The sequence below is a fragment of the Pleurotus ostreatus genome (assembly GCF_014466165.1).
Source record: "Pleurotus ostreatus strain PC9 chromosome Unknown scaffold_11, whole genome shotgun sequence".
Taxonomy (NCBI): Eukaryota; Fungi; Basidiomycota; class Agaricomycetes; order Agaricales; family Pleurotaceae; genus Pleurotus; species Pleurotus ostreatus.
The window spans coordinates 537,942-553,811 of record NW_023503166.1 but is presented as its reverse complement, the minus strand read 5'-3'; the positions used below and the strand labels follow the sequence as shown (position 1 = coordinate 553,811).

Genomic DNA, 15,870 nt, shown 5'->3' with positions numbered 1-15,870 from the left:
GGCGAACCTCTATGTGGGGTTAACTTGTAAACTAACTTGGCTTCTACCGTCGCCACCCTGGCATGCCATAAACGCCGACCATGAAATCATATCTCGAGGTCCGACCGCTGTCCAACACGACGGGCGGATCCACGATTATCCAAAGGGGTTATCACGCGTATACCCTCTTTCCTTTGCAATTACACTTTCAAATCGACCACCATGGCCTCGCTCGCCCGACCGGCTCGAAATGTCGTCGTCGGCATCCGCAAAGAAGACCCCGCTCGCATCTGGGAACGCCGCTGCCCTCTAACCCCCACCCACATCTACAACCTCAGAAGGAAAGACGTAAAGGTATTTGTAGAAAGATGTCAGCGAAGGATTTGGTCGGAGAAGGAGCTAGTTGAGGTGATTCATGGTAGTTTTCTCTCCAATCTCGTCTTCTGAACGTGTTCGACAGGCCGGAGCGAAAATTGTACCCTCTCTTGAGGATGCGGACATCGTACTTGGCATCAAGGAGCCCCCGGTAGAGACCGTGCTCACGCGTCCGCCGTTCGACAATCCACGAACACATGTCATGTTCTCCCACACCGCCAAAGGACAGCCGTACAATACGGGCCTTCTCGCGAAGTTCCTCCCGAAATACAACTTGAAGGATGACCTCAATGGGATCATGTCGCGAGCACCGAGACTTATTGACTACGAACTCATTAAGGACGAGGAATCGGACAAGAGAGTGGTAGGCTTTGGATGGTTTGCCGGTGGTTAGTCTGACGACCTCACGCGCTCACATGACTTCTGCTAAATCTTCCAATGGATGCACAGTCGCGGGTGTTTTAGAGTCGCTTTCTTCGATGGCACACTCGCACCTTGAGATGGGCATTGCCTCTCCCTTTCTGGTGTGTTTCCGTCGCTCCTGCCCCTATATTCAACAACTCACTTTGCGTGCATCGCAGTACACCCCCCGACCGCACACACAGTCGTCACTCTCGGCCCTTCGAGCTTCACTCAAACAGATAGGCAACACCATCAAGGAGAAGGGGACTCCACCAGCGCTAGGTCCTGTAGTAATCGGCTTAACAGGGTGAACAATTTTCCCTTCATAAATTGAGTTAACTAGAAACTAAAAAATTCGTTAGTAACGGGAACGTATCCCAAGGGTGTATATCAATGCTCCGCGAGCTCCCCATACAATATGTTCAGCCCAAGGACTTACCGCGACTTGTCAGCGACACGAGTACGTTACTTCCCCGTCTTTACTAACTACAGCAACAATATATCCCCTTTTCCCTGGTAAACGGACAACGGGATACACTCTAACCCTCCCTCTTTAATAACAGGGACTCCCCTTGACAGAATTTACTTGGTCCATGCCCTCCCCCACCACTATATCTCACGGCTAGATGGCGCACCATACGACCGAGAAGATTATTACAGGGCACCTCAGTCCTATCGGTCCGATTTCGCAGAGAAGGTATGTCAAGCTCTGTACTTACTTCTGGATAATTGCTAATTGTTTTTGCACGACCACAGATTGCACCATACTTGACTCTCCTTCTCAACGGTGCTGGGTGGCAATCGTCCTTCCCAAGGCTGATGACAACCAAACAACTTGAAGCAGCTTTATTCCGTGCAAATACTATTGGTGGTGCACGGTTATTGAATATCGGGGATATCAGTTGCGACTTGGGCGTAAGTTTTGTTCCCTTGGGTCGACCACAATTGATTGCTCACTACATTATATATTCACGAATGCTTCCTCGTTGCGTTTAGGGCGGACTGGAGTTCATGACCCGCTCTTCCACAATTTCCGAGCCGTTCTATAAGGTCCAGGTCAACCCTTCGTTGCCCGCCGTGCAGATAATGTCCGTCGATATTCTGCCGACTACAATCCCCCTCGATGCGTCAGAGCATTTCGCTGAAGCGTTCTCGCCATATCTCAATGCTTTGATTGAACAATACCAACAATTCCCTTCCAACTCCAACAAATGGCCTGATAGCGACGACAAGTATATGAAAGCCCTTGATCGCGCGACGATAGCAATGGACGGAGAGCTCACTTCCCCACACCTCTGGCTTCAGGACAATGTAGCCAAGTGGAGAGCGGAGAATCCGAGCGAGGCGCAGAAATTGGCCGATGACGCATCGGGTATATTCTTGATGTCTCTTTTCAAAGGAAACGGAAGAAACAGGGAGCATGAGACCAAGGCTGCGGAAAAGCAGCAGGTTTACAAGCCGTTGAACGTGGGCAAGGCCGGCGTTACTGATGTTACGAATGCCGACAGAAGAGGAAAGAAGAAACGAATGTTAATGCTAGGGAGCGGGATGGTTGCAGGGCCGGCTGTAGACGAGATCGCAAGGCGCGCAGATGTCGAGTTGTTAATCGGTAAATCCCTTTCTACGCCCGTCTGTCAATCATTTGCTGATAAATAGTCTATAGCCAGTAACTCACTTAGAGAGGTTGAAAAGCTCACTGAGCGCCATCTCAATGTGAAGTATCGCATCATTGACATGAAGGATTTGAACACGGTTTCGGACTTGATCAGTGAATCCGACGTGATTATCAGGTCCGTCTCTCTATGTAAAACAGCAGGCGGTCTTGATTGAACACACTCACAGCTTACTCCCCGCATCGCTCCACCCTAAGGCTGCCAAACTTTGCATCAAGCACAAGAAACACCTCGTCACCGCGTCGTACATTAGCAGTGACATGGCCCTTCTTAATATGAGGTCTGTACCGCTATTTTCCCCTCCCACACTCTTGTCCTCACAATCGCACGGATACGCAGTGCTATTGACGCCGATGTCCTCCTCCTCAACGAGATTGGCTTGGATCCTGGGATCGACCACTGCTCTGCTATATCACTTATCGAGCGCCTCAAATCACAGGACAAAATGATCACGTCCTTTATTTCCTTCTGCGGAGGACTTCCTGCACCCGACGTCCCCCATGTTCCCTTCAGATATAAGTTCAGTTGGAGCCCTAGAGGCGTCTTGGCCGCCGCATTGAATAGTGCACAGTATCGGTTAAACCACACGGTACGCTGCCATTTTCCCATGTGATGTGAGGCTAACTTGCCAATTCCTGTCAGACATATAATATTACTGGTGATAATCTCTTGAAGACCTATTTCCCCGACGTACCCATCACAGACAAGTTCGATCTTGAAGGCATCGCGAACCGAGACAGTCTGACTTACCTAAATACATATAATCTCGAAGACGAACCTATCCGAACCATCCTTCGTGGTACACTCAGGCACGTACGACGTCTGCATCTGTCCGTTCATTTTCCCCCAATCTAATTCCAACACTTTTGCGTTGATAGGTACCCCGGGTTCAGCAAATTGATGGACTCCTTCAAATCCCTCGGCATTCTTGAAACTAATAGGCTGATGTACCTCGAGAGGTGGTCGTCCTTGGTCCCACAAGCTCTTTCCATGAAGCTTGGTGTCAAATTCGGGACACTAGATATCCCAGGTGCCATCAAAACTCTTGTAGGCGAATCCCAGGCTCGGGAACTCTTCGATGCCCTCCGATGGCTAGGTCTTCTCCCCTCAATAGATGCGTCGGCCCCCATCCAGTCTTTCCCGCCCATGCCCAGAGAGAAGCTCGCCCCGATAGACCTCTTTAGCATCCTCCTCGCCCATAAACTAAAGTATAGATCCAGCGAGAAGGATATGGTTCTCATGTCGCATGAGATTATCGCCTCTCCTAAAATACTAGGGGCGAAATCGGAAATACATACCTCCAACCTGATCGTGCTGGGTGATGATCGTGCGTCGGCGATGGCGAGAACGGTTGGATTACCTGTGGCCTTTGCAGCGTTGAGAGTTATTGACGACCAGGTGGCGGTAAGAGGTGTTGTCGGTCCCGGACACGAGAGTATCTATAGGCCGATACTGTCAGAGTTGGAGCGTGTTGGGCTTGGAATGCAGGAATCGATGAGGGTCGCCGAGGTCGGAGGACAACCTCCAATTGAGAAGGTGTTAGTCCCTGGGGCATTCTGAGTGCTTCACCCTATATACCTATGTAAATATGTTATATTACTCCTGCACGCGCTTGTATATATGTAACAGTCAATGGGACGCGATTGTCCACTTCACTCAGGGGCTCTTTCAAACGCTGTCGATCCTCGGGGAAAAGAGAAAGAAGACGAGAGGTGCATCCCCAAGTCATTGATCACATACAACGGGAACAAGCTAATTTATGCAATTTGTTTATTGGGTTTGTGACCCGTAACCTCTGATTCCCTCTGCAAACGACCAGGACGTTTCCAAATGGCGGGACTCCGAGATCGTAGCACCCTTCTCAGTAATCGTAGCCACTTGGAACTACGGATAGGCGTGAGATAGATGGAATGACAAGATGCACTGAACATACTTTGTTGATGCTTCGTGCATCGCGATAGAATAACACCCGCATACTACTCTCGATAATCTTCAGGGCTTCTTCCTCTGTCAAGGTAGTTTCGTTACCCTCAACCGCTTTGCGAAGAAGGGGTTGAGCGATCATGGAACCATAGCCAGTGGCGATGGTCGATGCTGTGTACGTCGTTCCCAACAGGTCGACGTAGGACAAGAAGCTGCATTCATGTCGTGTCGTGAGTGAATGCTTGCTAGGAGTAAAGTCGGCACTCTTACCTTTTACCGTTCTTGAAGCCGCCAATTACAAGCGAGTTCCATAATGGGTTGATCTTGGAGCGTCTAGCATACATGACATGGGACATATATTCATGTATCTCCACAGGACCAAGAGTGTGCCCGTCTTGTGATGCAAATTCCTCGGTTACTAGTTCCTCTAGCATCTGCTGGATGTACTGGAAATCGGACATGTCTCCGCCAGCACCGATCACGGTGTAGTCTCCGACGGGATGAAGACGCTGTACATCCTTGAAGCGAGCAAGAGATCCATACGAAGCTATGACATGCGAGTCAACTCCCCGCCGCTTATCATATACGTTGGGTCAATACTCACCAAGGTTGTCGGCAGCCATCATAATCCCATCTTTGTACTTGATGGCTAGCACACTTGTACCAGTGACTATTGGCTGCCTGGGGGCACGGCATCAGCACGTATGCCGACATAGTATATAGACGGATGTCTTACTGCGTTCGTTGCACGCCGTCCGCAAAGACATCAACTGCATTTCTAGGGTGTTGGGCGATGGGGTATGTTCCGTACGCGTCGAAAGCATCATTACGCTGCAAAGATATAAGATGGTGCAAAATGCCCTAACTGATTGGAACGTACGGGGCGGCCCCAATTAGTAGGGAAATGGTCCATTGGTGGTGGTGATATTGGAAACGGAGGCGTTGAGGCATTGTGAACGCGCAAGCTGCACGCGTCCCAATCTTAGATGACGTAAGCTACTCAAATTATTTCTGTTGCGACAAGTCTGTTGCCACCATTTGAAGCCTTGGACTCATTCGACAAATGGCTGAAGACAAAAAACCGAAAGCAAACAAGTATGATCCATCAGCGTCGCAACCGTTGTACGGCTTTATACCTCGCAAAGTGACTGGTGAACAGGCCAGGAAAGCTCTGGTACGCAGTCGTTATCAATTCGCGCTCCTTGTCCTAACTGTAGAATCCTGGTAGGAACATGATCTGAACCCCTTCACCAAACCGCTGACGCCGCACACGGCCCAATACAGGAAAATCTTGGAATCCAGGAAAAAGCTACCCGTATACGCGCAGATGGATGACTTCTTCACAGTGGTGAGTGGTGCTACGAGGGGAGGTTGAGTATCACTGTTTCTTAGATGCGTTACCAGCCTCCCCTCCGAATGTCAGCGCAAGTAACGGTAGCTGACGGATCAAGTATAGTTCAGTGAAAATCAGATCGTCGTGATGGTTGGAGAGACTGGGTCTGGCAAAACGACGCAGTGAGTTGTGGGTGCACGGTCTGAAGCGTATTGATTGTGACCGGTTTCATAGAATCCCGCAGTTCGTGGCCTATTCAGATCTAGCTCATTCGAATGGGAAGATGATTGCATGTACACAACCTCGTCGAGTAGCAGCGATGTCAGTAGCAAAGCGTGTCGCAGAGGAGATGGATGGTGCGGAAGATATGTCAATGCAATTTCTCTCAATTGGTACTGAAGGCCTTTGCAGTTCAACTTGGACGTCAAGTCGGGTACTCGATACGATTCGAAGACATGACAGAACCAGGAACCACCTTCCTCAAATACATGACCGACGGTATGCTTCTGCGCGAAGCCATGAATGATCCCGACCTTCAACGATACTCGACTATCATCCTCGACGAGGCTCACGAACGTACCCTTGCTACCGATATCCTAATGGGACTCCTCAAAGCACTTGCAAAAAGACGCGCTGATTTGAAAATCATCATTATGTCCGCGACGCTCGACGCTGTCAAGTTCCAGAAATACTTCAGTCTGCGCTCGGACACGAAGGCGCCCCTGTTTAAGGTCCCTGGTCGTACACATCCGGTGGAGATATTCTACACCCAAGACCCCGAGCCAGACTACGTAGAAGCCGCAATCCGAACTGTACTTATGATACACCGAGCCGAGGATCCCGGGGACATCCTTCTGTTCCTCACAGGTGAAGAGGAGATAGAAGACGCGTGCAGGAAAATCAAGCTCGAGGCAGACGATCTCATTAACCAAGATCCTTCCTCCGTTGGCCCAATCGTCTGTATACCACTTTATTCGTCGCTACCACCCATGCAACAACAGCGTATCTTTGACCCCGCCCCAGCTGCTCGTGGGCCCGACTATCCGCCTGGTCGAAAAGTAGTTGTGTCGACAAATATCGCTGAGACGTCGCTTACAATCGATGGCATTGTTTACGTCGTCGATCCTGGTTTCTCGAAGCAGAAAGTGTACAACCCCCGAATACGAGTCGAGAGTTTACTGGTCAGCCCTATATCCAAAGCCTCAGCTCAGCAACGCGCCGGACGAGCAGGTCGCACACGGCCTGGCAAGTGCTTCAGGCTATATACGGAGAAAGATTTCATGTCGCAGCTCGAAGAGCAAACATACCCTGAGATCTTACGGAGTAATCTCAGCAACACGGTGCTCGAGCTTGTTAAGCTTGGTATCAAGGTGAAAGGAATTGCATGTTTGGTATGTTTCATTCTCTGACATCATCCTACAGGATCTGGTTCGATTTGACTACGTTGATGCACCTGCTCCTGAGACATTGATGCGAGCGTTGGAGTTATTGAACTTCTTGAAAGCGCTCGACGACGATGGAAACCTGACACCGTTGGGTTCTATGATGGCAGAGTTCCCTCTTGATCCTCAGGTATGTCTCTGTCAATCTCTTATTGGCCGAGCGCTGACCTGAGCCAGTTAGCAGAACTGCTCATCGTGAGCCCCGAGTTCAAATGCAGCAACGAAATCCTCACGATTACTGCCATGCTTTCGGGTGCGCTTAGTTTGTTATCCCCAGCCTTCATCATGTTCATTCTATACCAGTGCCGAACATTTGGGTTCGCCCGGCAAACCAGAGAAGTCAGGCCGATGCTGCCAAAGCCCTCTTCACCGTCCCGGATGGTGACCATCTGACACTCCTCAACGTGTACAATCAATACATGCAAAGTACGTGTACCCTGTCGTTTGCCGCATTCCTACATATATATTCATCTATTCGCACCGCAGATAAATTCGACAAGAATTGGACTTGGTCGAACTACGTTTCCGGGCGAGCGCTTGCTCAAGCGGAGAATGTCCGTGCTCAACTGCAGCGAAACATGGAGAGGTTCGAGCTGGAGCTGATGTCAATAAGCGACGAGAAGAAGCTGTACCAATCTATTCGACAAGCACTTGTCTGTGGGTTCTTTATGCAAGTGGCTCATCGGGAGGGTGAGAAGGGGAGCTACCTGACGGTGAAGGACAACCAAGTTGTCGCATTGCACCCTTCTTGCGGGTTGGACACGCAACCCGAATGGGTTCTATTCAATGAATTCGTTCTTACCACGCGACCGTACATTCGCACCGTTTCCGAAGTCAGACCGGAGTGGTATGTTCCTCACCCGCCGTGTTACTTCCCATCTCTAAAACATATATTCAGGCTTCTGGAATTTGCTCCCAGTTATTTTGACTTATCGAGCTTCCCAGACGGCGAGACTAAGCGAGCGCTCCAAAAGGTTATGAACAAGAAGTTGGGCAAGTCTGCTGGTGGTGCCGTCGACTCACGGCCTGCTAAGAAGCAGAAAAGAGCAAAACAGGCCGCCGCTTGACCGCTGAACGAGAATGTTGAACGTAGATTTGTGCCATCCAGCGGGAGTGCGTTGTTCATACCAGTAGATTCGGAGATGTGTAATAATTCCGTAAAAGCTTCAGACCTATGACTTCGTCATGCATGGACTCAGGCTTGAATCATAGACATATATATATTGAGAATCTAATTGGGAGCCGTAGCACATCTACAAGCTTCATTGGATTCTGCATCTTCAGCATCTGACAAATCAAATTCAAGGACTCAACCTCAGCTCTGTGTCGGCATTAGGGCCTAGGCTGGCTCTTCAGAGGTCAATCTTGGCATGGTTGTGTTTTCAGTGGTAGAGGAGGCCACCAGTGCAGCCAGAGCAGCCAGGCCATAGCTGCAGTTGGGGGATGCTCACCACAGGGGGCAGGGGGGAGGTCAGTGCTATTTGCCCAAAGCCAGCTGCCTCAGAGGAGCCGGTAAGTTTGGAGCTGGCTGCCGTGCATAATTGGGCTGTGTTCATTGCTTGGGCAACTTTCCCACCATGACTCCCCAGCAGCCTTCCTAGTGGGATGGGTTGATTTTGTTGGAATATCTGGAATGTCGTCCTCCATAGCTTCCTCCTCCCTAGAGTGGGGTTCAAGCTAGCATCAGTCTGTCGATGTTTCTTTGCCACTTTCCCCAACGTTCTGGTTTGCGGTAGCATTGGCGTGAGTCTCTGCATTTTCAGGGTTCCTGAGGGCTGGTGCATCCTGGTGAGCCACTGGTGTGTTGGGGCATGTAGGAATGTTTGGCTGCGTTGGGAGTGTAGCCCCCCTCAGCTGGGCGGCCATTCTCATTTTCTTGCGCGAGACACTGTCCAGGTCTAAGCAGCGATACAGGGAACTAATCACATTTTTACGGATTAAGCGGTAATGATAAAGACGTTTAATTTCAGTTACAATTGCGATGCGATACATAGATAATAAATAGAAGTGAGAATACCATATCTTCAATGTCAATCGTATTCGTAAACATTCATAATGCAGTCCCTACCATGATCCTCCTGGGCACTTTGACTCGGAGCGGCTCCGTGGTATGAAATTGGACGCATTCTCCCGATGATTCCGATGTCCCCGAAGAAGATGGAGGAGATAAAAGAGGTGGGGGAGGCGTCGGAACACCAGGCAGTGGACCGCTAGGCGGCGGACCCTTCAACGGAGGGGGGGCGGCAGTTCTTCCGGAGCGCTTCGACGAAGTCGAAGCATCGCTATCCCGCCGCGGGATCCCATTGCTGTCGAGCAAACTCATATTCCCAGACGATCCTGAAGTCGACCGCTTCTTCAAGGGTCTCCCACCGATTGGAAATGGGACATTCCTCCCCCTCTTCCGCGTTCCTTCGTCGTCCCTCGAATGCAGCGCCTTCAGATGCGAATCGTTTACGTCTGCATTCGTATGCACCTTCATCGACATTCCCAACCTCGGCGAGCCGATCCCAACCACATACCGAGTCGCCTCCTCTAAATGCGGGTGCAGCGGCGATAAAACCAACATACCGCCTCCCCTAGTCGAATATGCTGAGACGCTTAGCGGCGTTGACTCCCCTCCGTCCAGAAAATCCCAAGATGTGTCGATGACAACCCTCGGCTTCTTTTTCTTCTCCTTCTTGTTTTTCTTACCGTGATGCTTGTCTGAGACTATGTCGTTCGTAGCACCCCGCTTGTTCTCCTCCCACATTCGCACATAGTCCTTCTCGGACAGCATCATCGGCGAACTAATCACCATTTCTCCTTCCTCCTCCCTTTTCCACCCCGTCAGCCCAATCTTCTTCCCAAGCAACTTGCCAATCCCTTTCCCCTTCTCGCCTATCGCTAGCACTTTTGCTTTCGTCCGTGTCGCCGAGTAGCCGTGGAAACTCCCCGTGGTGGGTGGTGCCGCACTCCAAACAAGCGCAGATTCGGACTGACTTCTATTGTGCGTGGGCGAAGAGAATTTTGCTGACATCGATGTAGATGCGTATGGAGACCCAATCGAGAAACCTCTCGCGCCAGCTAACAGCGCCCTAACATCCGTTACATCCTTCTCCGTTACCACACCTTCGTTCCTTCCAGATCCCTTCACGCTTTCCTCTAGTCGGCCTCTCACACTCTCCCATCCGTCCCCTCCATGGCTGCTGACCCCCACTCCGCCATTGGACGGCATCCGCTCGGCGTTACCTACGTTCTGGAAAGGGGGAGGCGAATCATTCGAGTTCGGCGGTGTGATCATCTCCACGAATCTGGTCGTCCATTCGCCAGCGCCCATGGTCCCTTGACCTTGTAAGTGGTCATCCAGCTTCGGTGGCACAGGAGGAGGCAGTAAACTCGGGGCGCTTGACAGTGGCGGTGTCGGCTCCCACTCAGCAGCCTTACTAGCCATATGAGCTTCGTCGTCACGCTGCATATGCCGCTCCCATTCGTCCTTCAACAAAGGCGTCGATGGAGGTGGAGCTGCCTTCCTCTTAGATCTAGCCTGCCCGTCGCCCGCCTCGACTTGTTCTTTCTCCTCGTGGATCCATGATACATCGATATCCAGGGGCTCGTGGAATGGCTGAACGTCAAGACGTGGAGGGGGTGAACTCGGTTGTTGTCCTTCGGAAGGCCAAAACGGTCGCATCCCTTCCACCTCCACCTCCTCATCCTGCCTTCCCAATACAAAACCCCTCGACTCGTCAACCTCAATCGGACTAACCGTGACACTGACGCTCCTTAATTCCTCCACATCCGCAGACCTCAGAACGATTACTTCCTCCTCGTCGTCAATGTCATCACTTCCCCCAAACCTCCCTCCGAACCCTCCAAACCACCGTTCAACATCCCCGACACTGCTTGAGAAATCAGCTGCAAATCGATTCTTGTTCACCCTTAGCACCGGAGACCTCCAATATGGGCTTGCTAGTGGGCTGCCGGTGCTCAGGCCGCTCTTCGGATGTGAATGAGGGTTCTTGGCTGTGAACGAAAAAGTTGCCGAATGTAACGTCGCCGACCGGATTTGCACTGTCGCTGACAACAACCCTCCCCCTCCTGCCTCTCCTACACCAACACGGCCAGCGCCAGCGCCATCGCCCCCCTCATCTAGAAGCTCCAACCCCGCCACCACTCCCAACCCCACAGTATAAGTATACTCAGTATACTGTCGGGTGACCGCCCGTGTTGCTCGAGTGGACGGATGCGCTGAGAGAGGGTAGATAGACTTCCTCGTCTTCGCATCTGTCTTCACGCGGAAACCAGAACTCGTATTCTTCATGGACAGCGATGTCGCCATCCCCGATCTCGTATGCGCAGATTTGGAGCTCGCGGTCCCAGACGACGAGGGGGACGGAATACTCAGTGGCCTTAGCATTGGTCTTCCGTGACTCTCCCCACTACCACCGCTCCCGCCGCCGCCGCCGCCACGTTTCAATTCGCGTTTTCGTTCTTCATCTGCAGTAGTCCACCCTCTCCTACTCACGCTGCCGATACTACCGTTCCTCGACAGCGTCTCGATTTCGTACTCGTGCAGTGACAAAGCATGCGCCGTCCGCGGGATTCCACTGACGCCCCTTGTGAATGCCTTGAACGAGCCATCTCCCCCCATCTCCTCCCTCTCCTCCCTTTCCCCATCGAACCCAAAATCAAAACCATTCCGAGAGACAGAGAGGTATCCCCCAGGCGTTGGACCATAGTCTTTCTCGTCGTACTCGTAATCTCCGCTCAACCGCATCCGCATCCCACCGGCGCCGCTCGTCCCAGTAGCCAAACCCTTTGCCATAACGTACCACGGCGGCGTCACGAACTCGAACCCTACAAACGGCGTCACAACATCTCCCTTCGAGTATTTGGAGTATCTGGAGTACTTGGAATATCTGGATCCGTCGTGGCTGGAGGCGGACCTAAAGTCAGGGATCTCAGATCCGAGGCCAAAGCCGAAGCTGGCGTTTGTGATAGCAGGAGCGGATATCAGAGCGTAGGTATAGGCATCAATGATTTCGTTTACTTCGCCTTCGAAATCGAGATCGTCGATTTCTTCTTCCTTCCACCGAGCATTGGTGTTTGAATCGGTCGTGAGGCGGGCGCGCGAGCGGCGTATAGAGCCGTACCGCCTCAGTATCGAAGACTTCCGTGTTATGTTGAGCTCTATACCAACGCTATGCTATGCAACTTCAATTCAGTACTCGGTACTCAAACTGAAGAGAAAGGGAGAGTCAGAAGTGAACTCACCACCCTCTCATTGGCGTTGTCATTGGTATCCCTCGCCCCTCCACTCCCACTCCCTTTACTTCCTGATCTACTTGACTTCAAATTCGCCCGCAGGCTGGGAACCCGTGTGACCCTGCCGTTTGCATTCCCATTTGTCCCAAATGAACTAGTCAAGAGAGGCGAAAAGGTAGGGGGTAGTGGGAGGGGCGGGATTTTGGATATGGTGCGCTTTTTCAAGCTGCTCTTCTTAATCAATCCCGTGGAGTTGATTGGCGGCGTCGGGGGTAATGGCAGTGGCAGGGGGGTACGACTGTTCGTTGGCTTCATATTGGACGGGTTAGGTGGAGGAAGGGGACGGGGACGTGAGAGGGGACGTGTTGGTGGCATAGGTAAAGGCGCCGGTGGTAGTGGGAGGGGGAGAGGCAGCTTCTTCGTCTTATTCGGAGTCCTCTCCTTCGGTGGTGCCTCGTCCGAGTTGAGTGGTGGGGGCGAGCTCAAATCTTCGACTTCGAGGCCGATGTCGATAGCCCTCAGAGACTTCCTCGACCTCGCGCGAATCAACCTTCTCAGCGCTCCATCATTCTCCGTCTCTTTATCGTCTTGATCTCGTTCTACTCCCTCCTCAATCCCTCGATATTCCGACTCACAATCAACTGACATCTTTGATTCCTATACCAGCACCTCTTCCTCGCGATAGGCTACCCGCGCCTGTAGAAAGTCAAGTCGAGGGGAGAAATGGGAGTGGGGTAGATGCGTTATAGCAACTCGTTACTGATAGAGTGTGTGCGTCGCGACGAGAGATGATGGGGCGCGGGTGTGCAACCTGTGCGCTGTACTCAGTGTGTAGTACTTAAGCGAGCGTAATACACACACCACCACTTGATACACCACGCGAATGCTTCAATACTACCGAAACGACCGAAAGGCGTGTTACACGGTCCCGTTTCGAGAATATGGTGTGTCGGGCTGCGTTCAGTGATACTGTGATGCATGGGGGATTATCGAATGGGGCGAATGGGGCCTGCGACTTGGGTCGATACGATTCTGAGACGTTTCGCTTTGCGAATCCCTAGGTCATGCGTGCGCGACCCGAGATGCAACACCGTCGGGCGACCTGAAGGGGTAAAGAGGGGTGCTTGGCCTGGAGGTGGAGCCCAATCCATATGCCCTTCCGTTGAGTTGAATCAGACCCAGGATTGGGTTGCTATGCTCTCCAGGCTCAGCTCTGGCGAGTGTTTCTGAGTTGCGTTTCGGATTCCAATTTCAGATTTAGACGAAGCAGTGCGCTCTGAGGTTGCTGTGCATCTTATAAGTAGACGATAGATGAAATAGAAGTTACAAACCTCCACAAAAGCCAGATCCATGTTACAGGTAAAAACGAAGGAGGGCAATCAAGGAGGATCGGTGAGTTGTTGAATTCTGGAAGAAGGTTTCGTGAAACAGGCGCCCAAGTCGGTTCGTCCAAAATCAACAGAAAGCCCAACTTCGCTCAACTATACAGGAATCCATGTCTTGAAGAGGTGCGTGCATCAGTCAGTAACTCGGTAAAACGAAGCTTGTTGTATTGGAAAGAGAACACAAAGCTTTGGTCACGATACACATTATATCATCGACTCGGGGCTGAGCGGGGGTATACACAGGCCATGATATGGAATCTGAACACTACGGAACCAGAAGGGGTATAGGAGCCGCGGAGGAGGACTTGAATAGCTCGAGTTCAACAATAAGTATGGACGATGACCAAGGTTCATAGAGTCTAAGACGAGTGTAGCCAAATAGTCCAAAGTTCAACATCAAAAGAGCAAAGTGACGGCAACGGAACAAAAGCATAGGGCATGGATTGTGGGCGAGAAGGCCGCTCTCCACGATTTTGGAGGACTTTGACTCCCCAACCTTCGGGTTGCGTTTAGGAGTGCGCAGCCCTACAAATGAACCGAGAGTTAGCAACCTCGTACGCATGATATAATCTAATCGACTTACCCGACAGCCCACGATTTATCACTAGATGTACAAAGGCCTCCGGAAGTGAATGGCTGTGCGGGTGGGAAGCATGATGTGCGGACCGCGAGGGAATCGGTGGACTAAAACAGTCTTGTGAGATGATGAGTCCAGAACTGAACATTCGAAAGCATACCAAGTCGCTCCAACAAGCTTCTATATCACCTTCGTTGCCCCCCGTAGCTGTACCATCTCCTGCAGAGGCCGGAACGGGATTAAAGTTGATAAAGAAATAGGCGCAAGTCCCAGAGGTGAGAGTCTCGACGTGTTGAGGGGCGACTACAAATGACTGCGGAGACTCGCCAGCGAATATCTGTGTCCAATTGGTCACGACGATGCTAAGGCTACATTGGGGCGGGACGTACTTTGATTGCATCATCAATTGTTTCGCAATCTTCATCTACGGGCGGGAGAACACCCGCGTTGTTGTCACATGAGGTTGCGCCTGAGGAGTACATCAGTCGAACAATCAAAATCAGAATAACGAAAGAAAAATGACAAAAATGACGATCAATAACAGTCAAATTGTTGAGAGAATGGAACTCACAAGGAGCGCCACACACATGTATGGGACCGGAGGGCGGCGGTGATGGCGTCGGCGTCGGCTCGGCAGGGGTGGACGATGGCGTTGCCGACGAGACCGACTCTGAATGGACTGCGTAATTGGATTGAAGTGAGTATGAAAAGAGAGGTAATGGATCCCGGAACACATACATGTAGAAGTAGGTTTTGCCGTTGTCTTCGAGGTAGTAGGTTTAGGTGGTTTGGGGGGGTTACAGGTATTGAACAAAATGCACAAAGGCCATATGTTCCATATACTTGCTTGAATTATGATGCCGCCGCCGCCGATAATCAGGTCCTTCGAGGTGGACTTGAAAGCCAATGAGCCCCCACCACTTCCAGCGGCGGAGAAGGAGGAACATTGCACAGTCGATAGAAACACTGTTTTGTTATTTGCGACGACGAACGTCGTGTTGGTAAGCAGGGTCGCCCCAACACAGTTTGTGTTCGTCACAATTTGGGCTGTGGATTGGCAATAATAAGTGTTGCCGTATGCCGACGAATGGACGCGAATAGCACACACATAAATCAAAAGCAGCGAATACGCCTGAGGCGAGGTGGAGGGCTGGCAGTAGTAACGAGAGAGAGAAAGTCTTCATCTTGAAATGCGTCCTTTAGGATGGGCTGTTCGAAAGGCGAGCGGCTTGCGAGTAAGAGAGGGTCATGCAGATAGACTATATAGCACCACAGTTCTCCCCATCCCGTCTCACCGATCATCCTCCGAGTTCCCATCCATCCCCCTTGGTCGCTCCTTGCCGTGAATCATGCAGACGTATCACCAATCACTCTGCTTCTCTCCTGACGGCTGTTCCCCCCTGGCCATCCAAGCCACATTCCGTTGACCGCTTGTTTCCGCTTGCCCTTTGCTGCATTCCGGCCGAGTTCACTTCCAGACTCGCCTGTCATTTGCCGTACGTGGGTGTCAATCAACATCACTTCTTCTTCTTCGTCAAAC

At 51.4% G+C, this 15,870-nt stretch overlaps 5 protein-coding genes across 5 annotated transcripts; 2 read left to right on the top strand and 3 right to left on the bottom strand.

Annotated features, from left to right (window-relative positions):
• Window positions 1-201: 201 nt before the first annotated feature.
• On the top strand, window positions 202-3,989 carry PC9H_002487 (uncharacterized protein; the record flags this gene model as incomplete). Its single annotated transcript, XM_036772123.1, has 13 exons — window positions 202-387; window positions 440-743; window positions 805-878; window positions 936-1,063; window positions 1,119-1,216; window positions 1,320-1,453; window positions 1,513-1,671; window positions 1,753-2,365; window positions 2,420-2,546; window positions 2,599-2,709; window positions 2,769-3,018; window positions 3,072-3,259; window positions 3,308-3,989. 13 exons carry the CDS (start codon window positions 202-204, stop codon window positions 3,987-3,989), a joined length of 3,054 nt encoding a protein of 1,017 aa, XP_036625769.1.
• Window positions 3,990-4,199: 210 nt separating this feature from the next.
• Window positions 4,200-5,265, bottom strand: PRE4 (Proteasome subunit beta type-7; the record flags this gene model as incomplete). Its single annotated transcript, XM_036772122.1, has 6 exons — window positions 4,200-4,313; window positions 4,363-4,564; window positions 4,623-4,899; window positions 4,957-5,033; window positions 5,089-5,183; window positions 5,233-5,265. 6 exons carry the CDS (start codon window positions 5,263-5,265, stop codon window positions 4,200-4,202), a joined length of 798 nt encoding a protein of 265 aa, XP_036625768.1.
• A 150-nt stretch (window positions 5,266-5,415) lies between these two features.
• PRP43_1 (DEAH-box ATP-dependent RNA helicase prp43) lies at window positions 5,416-8,194 on the top strand (the record flags this gene model as incomplete). The annotated part of the gene is made up of 10 exons (XM_036772121.1): window positions 5,416-5,526; window positions 5,581-5,700; window positions 5,809-5,867; window positions 5,920-6,041; window positions 6,097-7,055; window positions 7,108-7,257; window positions 7,305-7,380; window positions 7,431-7,553; window positions 7,614-7,974; window positions 8,026-8,194. 10 exons carry the CDS (start codon window positions 5,416-5,418, stop codon window positions 8,192-8,194), a joined length of 2,250 nt encoding a protein of 749 aa, XP_036625767.1.
• A 315-nt stretch (window positions 8,195-8,509) lies between these two features.
• PC9H_002484 (uncharacterized protein) lies at window positions 8,510-13,016 on the bottom strand (the record flags this gene model as incomplete). Its single annotated transcript, XM_036772120.1, has 4 exons — window positions 8,510-8,787; window positions 8,837-8,954; window positions 9,196-12,309; window positions 12,378-13,016. The coding sequence occupies 4 exons, from the start codon at window positions 13,014-13,016 to the stop codon at window positions 8,510-8,512; spliced, it is 4,149 nt and encodes a 1,382-aa protein (XP_036625766.1).
• Window positions 13,017-14,262: 1,246 nt separating this feature from the next.
• PC9H_002483 (uncharacterized protein) lies at window positions 14,263-15,514 on the bottom strand (the record flags this gene model as incomplete). The annotated part of the gene is made up of 7 exons (XM_036772119.1): window positions 14,263-14,278; window positions 14,337-14,437; window positions 14,491-14,667; window positions 14,720-14,799; window positions 14,902-15,009; window positions 15,069-15,377; window positions 15,439-15,514. 7 exons carry the CDS (start codon window positions 15,512-15,514, stop codon window positions 14,263-14,265), a joined length of 867 nt encoding a protein of 288 aa, XP_036625765.1.
• Window positions 15,515-15,870: the final 356 nt, after the last annotated feature.